The 6,359-nt window shown below is 34.5% G+C and overlaps 1 protein-coding gene across 1 annotated transcript; it reads left to right on the forward strand.

Annotated features, from left to right (window-relative positions):
• The first annotated feature begins 96 nt into the window (after positions 1-96).
• Positions 97-2,942, forward strand: LOC131544016 (uncharacterized). The gene is made up of 2 exons (XM_058781919.1): positions 97-796; positions 1,157-2,942. Exons 1-2 carry the CDS (start codon positions 97-99, stop codon positions 1,189-1,191), a joined length of 735 nt encoding a protein of 244 aa, XP_058637902.1. The 3' UTR covers positions 1,192-2,942.
• Positions 2,943-6,359: the final 3,417 nt, after the last annotated feature.

Below are 6,359 nucleotides of genomic sequence, written 5' to 3' on the forward strand. Positions count from 1 at the left end.
AAATGCTAAAATGAATTCCATTGATTATGTGGGCCTATTTATGGCATATTTACCTATGTGTTTCTGTAATAAACTAATCTTGTTGCAGTTATCCCAATGTCTGACCTACTGAGCACTGTGAAAATCCTGGCTGGATCTACAGCAGAGATTGCAGCTGCTTCAGTCGGTGATCAGCACCTGGTGGCCACAGTAAGGTTGTCTGAGGAAAACAATCCTGTGGAGACACTCAATGGGCTGGAGGTTGCTGATGTTATAGCAGAGGTCCCAGCAGAAGTGCCTGAGGAAGCTGTGGTTGAGGAGGCAGTGATGGGTAGACTGAATCTGAAAACAGAAGGAAAAGAACTGGAGGAACTTCCATCGCCACTTCATGCAATAGAAGAAACTGTTGTTGTGGCAGAGGACCATGTCAAGTCTGAGGCAGACAGCCATGTTGTGCCTGAAGTTAATATTGAAAGCCTTGGTTCATCAGAGGAGGCCCTTGTTACAGAGATGGAGAACATTTTGGAATTGGACGACTCAACAAGCCCTGTGGTGATGCTCCCAGAAGATGACACCGTCTCTGGAGCTGCAGAGTTGACATCAGAAACAGTCGAGGAAGTAGGTCAGAAAATGGACAAATGTAAAGCGTTGTGTCATGAGCCAACAGAAACAGAACATGCAGATCTCACAGCACCACCAGCAGACCTGGAGGAATCATTACAGTCTACAGGTGCAACAGAAGCTGCAGAAGTTATTGTGATGGTAATGATGCAGGATGCTGTGGACAAAGATAAACCTGTTGAGGCTTCAGATGAAGGTAACATGATTAATGCACCATAAGGAACAGTTCACCCAAAAATAAGAATTTGCTGAAAGTTTACTCGCCCTTAGGCCACCCAAGATGTGAGTTTGTTTTTTCATCGGAACAGATTTGGAGAAATTTTGCATCGCTTGTTCATCAATGAATACTCTGCAGTAAATCGGTGTTGTCAGAATGAGAGTTCAAACAGCTGATAAAAACATAACAATAATCCAACCAATCATTTAACATCTTGTGAAGTGGAAAAATGAGTACATTTTCAGCAAACTTTCATTTTTGGCTGAACTATTACCCCCCACCTTTTTTAAATTAGACTTTAGTTTTAGACATTCATCATGTTTATTTCTTTTTCCACAGCTGCTGAAAGTGGAAATGTTGCAGCACAAGCCTGAAGTGAATGTACCGCACCTGAGACACTGAAAACCAGTGAAACTAAACAATCTGTGATGTAATACACCGAAGTTAACATATGTGACCCTGGACGACAAAACCAGTCTTAAGTGTCAATTTTTCAAAATTGAGATTTATACATCACATGAAAGCTGAATAAATAAGCTTTCCATTGATGTATGGTTTGTTAGAATCTGACAATATTTGGCCGAGATACAACTATTTGAAAATCTGGAATCTGAGGGTGCAAAAAAATCTAAATATTGAGAAAATCGCCTTTAAAGTTGTCCAAATGAAGTTCTTAGCAATGCATATTGCTAATCAGAAATTACGTTTTGATACATTTACGTTAAGAAATTTACAAAATATCTTCATAGAACAAGATCTTTACTTAATATGCTAATGATTTTTGGCATAAAAGAAAAATGGATAATTTTGACCCATACAATGTATTTTTGGCTATTGCTACAAATATACCCCAGCGACTTAAGACTGGTTTTGTGGTCCAGGGTCACATATATAGTGATGCAGTTACAGTCATAAAAAAGATGGTAACACTTTACAATAAGGTGTCATTTGTTAACATTACTTAATGTATTAATTAACATGAACAGACAATGAACACTACATTTATTGCACTCTTTATTAATCTTTGTTAATGTTAATAAAAATACAGTCGTTCATTGTTTGTTCATGTTAATTCACAGTGCATTAACTAATGTTAACAAACACAACTTGCGATTTTAATAATGCATTAGTAAATGCTGAAATTAACATTAACTAAGATTAATAAATGCTGTAGAAGTATTGTTCATGCTTAGTTCATGTTAACTAATGTTGTTAACTAATGAACCTTACTGTAAAGTGTTACCAAAAATGAAAAGTGTTACCAAAAGTGTTTTTTCCAAATGAATGCAAATTTAGTGAATTACAATGATCTCCTTAATTTTGTTATTTCATCTGAAAATAGATATTTGTGAGATTTAGTCAGTTGAAACAGTTTTGAGTTTAATTGATCTAATTTTGAAAATAGTGATCTGTGTCACTGTATTATGCTGAAATATCAAAGGTTTTGTGGGCACATTCATGTTGTTAGATTGCTTTTTATTTTAAAAGTGACAAGATAAAATTAGAATTAGGGCAGAAGGTCCCAACCATTATATGAAATTTAAATTAATCACACCGATCTTAATTATTTTTATTATTTTTTTATGTATAGGTGTGCATTTTAGACATCTTCTATATATAGGCTAATTAAGTGAACAGATTTTAATTTAATTTGAATTAAATTTAAAATTCATAGTGTTGCTATTATGATGTAGCCTATCTTAAATTAAAATATGTCAAGTAGATATGTAAGTTGTAGCATAAATTTACCTTTCATAACCTTTCATAATTATCATACTGGGATTCTACTTTATCTGTAATTGGTTAATTATTTAGCTAAACTGTCAAAGCACAATTTTAAATAGAATAGTATTTTATAAAGACACACACACACACACACAGATTAGTATGCTTGAGTTTATTATGTGATTGTGTGTTCTGAATGAGAACATGATTAAACTATTGAGTATTGCAGATAATGTGTGTAAAAAAAAAAGTTAATTATTTTAAATACATCTTTGTTTCAAGAATTGCATGAGCTGTTTTGGAAATTAAACCAAATGAATTAGTGTGTTAGTGCTTTTTTTATATATATAGTGTTAGCACTAGTGTGAAATGAATCTCCACTATGTGCATTCACCAGTTCTTGGCAAGGCATAATACATGTGAAGTCATCATTAATAGAAAGAGTGTATTTACATTAAACTCATTCAATATCTGATTTTCAAATTTGTCTCTGTTACTAATTCACAAGCAGTCCGGACACAGCAAGTAGTCAAAATAGCGGCAGAACATTCATTCAAATTACTTGCTGTGTTCTCTGATCTCCTATGCATGGTGTATTACCTGATTCTATTATTTTATTAGTTATTTTTATGTTATTTTATTTAGATGAAATCTGTAAAATATAGCTAATATGGAAAATAACAGGCCACTTGCCTTGGCAAGTATACTTTCAAAAGTATTGAAACAAATCCTTTTGGATAGGCTCTGCCTCCCTGTAAAAAAAATCACTATGACACCAATCAACACCAGCAAATATATTTTTATTTTATTGTTATTTTGTTTTTGTTTGCTTGTTTTGGATTATTGATGGTAAAAAACTAGACCACCACCAACCCCTGTCCCATCCTTTATCCCCTGGGGCAGGCACTAAAAAATGCTGGGCTGAGTCTCTTGGTTCATTTTATCACATTTTAAACACTGCTGGGTAGTTTCAATTTTCCAGGTGTTCCTGCTGGGTTGCAATGCTGGGTTTCAGCCCAGCGCTGAGTTACGACCTTCGCGCCTCGAAGATGTTTAAATCGCTCCCCTAACTGTCATTTTGAAAGGACAACGGGGCAAAGCCACTGGTTTAACCTGAACAGTAATTAGGTGTTTATTGAGGCAAAAGTCAATAGTTAGTTAATAGTGAACTGTATAAAGTGAACTGTTGGATCCTGAAGGATGAACAATTCTTACTCAAATATGGTGACAGTAGCCCACTTGTTTTTATCCACAAGTTCTGTGCAGAACATCTCACAGTCCTATCTTTTCACAAACAGGAAAGAAGTGAACAGTTCCGCTGAAGAACTTTCTGCCCACGCAGCTTTGGGTAGGGATTTAATTTGGTGCTCATCTGCTTGTTGGTATGTAGTATGTATCATACATTTTTTTTATAAAAATAAAAATCCATTTCAATTTCTGTTACCGCACCAGTCAACTGCAGTCCTGGTGTCTCTCAAAAAATGTTTTCCTGCTGTGAAAGAAGAAAGTATGGTCAAAATTATTTGGTGTATGCTGTATACTAATGTTACAATTAATGCCTCAAACTTGTTGGCCTAGATTATAGAGCATTTACAGTACATGACATAAATTATCTTTTCTAACAATGAATGATTTCTATAAATATTCTAAATATATTACTAAATATATATATTTTTCATTATAAAATAACAGTAAAAATTGTTTGCAACAGAACTTACGAAAATTACACATGGTTTTGCAACAAATAAAAAAGGTTACTACGGTTAAAACATTTTGCTACACTCACCATAGTTTAAGCATGCTATTTGTGGTAAAACCGTGGCTATACAAATTGTAATAGGCCTAAAAAAAAAAAATTCTCGGTGATATTTGCCTATTTTCATTTTTGTATCTATTACAAAAATTCTATACTTAATTGAACTGCCCAATTTTCATTTATCACTTTATTAATTTGCATGCATGAAATGAATGTAAAATAACCTGCCAAAATTTACATAACCTCAAATCCGCAAGGATCATAATTTAAGATTACTGAATTTCAGATGTTTGTGTGTTGTACGGCTTCTGCCATCAGTCGTTGCCTGCAATTAGTCAAGGCAAGGGAGGCAGAGTCTCTTTAGAGAAAAAAAAAAAAAAAACTGCATGAGAAAATTATAGATAAAACAAAAATAAATCAACGCAAGTATTACAAAATGTGACATTAAAAAGTGTAAAAGTCACTAGTTTTTATAAAGTAATTCTGTCCAACAGCGACACCCGCTGGTAAAGTTAAAAAGAACAGCTGAACATCAGTTGACAAATAAAATGTTTGTATTGTTACTGCCTTTTGTTATTATTTTGGAATAAATGTAAAAATACGAAAAAAAACACTAACTTGATGAAATTTATTGGTTTTGGTAAACAGAATATTACACATTGTAAAAATACAAATTATAATTGTATTTGGCCTTTTTATGCTCTGAATAAAAGGCAGAAACCTTTAGAAACGTGAAGACATTAAACACGATTGTGAAAATATATGGTTTATTTGTGCTTTTTTTCAATCATCTCCAGGTAATAAATAAAGTATATGAACAATTCAGTGCTACCTGACAGCATTTATTACAGTACAGAAACTATTTTGACTTGAAAAAATTGTCCAACAGTGTACAGTGGGTACGGAAAGTATTCAGACCCCCTTAAATTTTTCACTCTTTGTTATATTGCAGCCATTTGCTAAAATCATTTCAGTTCATTTTTTTCCTCATTAATGTACACACAGCACCCCATATTGACAGAATTGTTGACATTTTTGCAGATTTATTAAAAAAGAAAAACTTGTTGCATTAATTCTTCAGATATTAAAAGCAGGGAATATGTCGTATCAATTATATCCATTACTTCTGAATTCTGAATCTTGCATTCGATGATGACACACACAAACCAGGATGAAGATGAGGGAGCTGACTTAGAGAGAAAAGCAAGCAATTTGGATGCTAAAAGAAAAGAGGAAGTCAATTATAGTTATAGCAAAAACAAAGGGCATGGAGAAATCAAGAGTTTGGATACCACCAGCGACCAACAGCTACCTGATCGGCTGAGAAAACAACAGTAGTTTATGACAGACAAATCATAAAAGCTGTGAAAATTAACCCTAAAAGACGTGTCTGTAAAATCACCAACAACTTCCAGAAAGCTGGGGTGATGCTCTGACAATCTACTGTCCTCAGGAGACTTTGACACAGAATTACAGAAGCTACACAGCAAGATACAAACCTCTGACCAGCTCCAAAAATAGAAAGGCAAGATTAGAGTTTGCAAAAAGCACAAACGTGAGCCAGAAGAGTTTTATAACTGTGTTTATGGACCGATGAGACAAAGATGAACCTTTATCGAAGTGATGGGAAAGCAAAAATGTGGAGAAAAAAAGGGAACTGCAAATGATCCCAAGCATACAGCCTCATCTGTAAAGCATGGTGGAGGTGGTGTCATGGCATGGGCACGCATGGCTGCCTCTGGAACAGGCCCTCTCAACTTTACTGATGACTTAATGTATGATGACAGTAGCAGAATGAATCTGGAAGGGTACAAAACCATCTTGCCTACCAATATTCAAGAAAATGCCACCAGATTCATTGGGAAGTGCTTCATATTGCATCAGGACAATGACCCAAAGCACCCTGCAGTTCAGTCAAGGAATTTATAAGGGCAAAGAAATGGAAAGTCTTAGATTGCTCAAGTAAATCTCCAGATTTAAATCTGATTGAACATGAATTTCAGCAGCTGAAGAGGAGAGTAAAGGTAGAAACTCCCCAAAACAAGCAACACTTGGAATTGG

The sequence above is a fragment of the Onychostoma macrolepis genome, chromosome 01 (genome assembly GCF_012432095.1).
Source record: "Onychostoma macrolepis isolate SWU-2019 chromosome 01, ASM1243209v1, whole genome shotgun sequence".
In the NCBI taxonomy this organism is placed as follows: domain Eukaryota; kingdom Metazoa; phylum Chordata; class Actinopteri; order Cypriniformes; family Cyprinidae; genus Onychostoma; species Onychostoma macrolepis.

Coding starts and splice junctions, on each gene's coding strand:
- LOC131544016 (XM_058781919.1), top strand. CDS start 97: ATGTCTGACCTACTGAGCACTGTGAAAATCCTGGCTGGATCTACAGCA. Junction 797..1,156: donor TGTTGAGGCTTCAGATGAAG/GTAACATGATTA, acceptor CTTTTTCCACAG/CTGCTGAAAGTGGAAATGTT.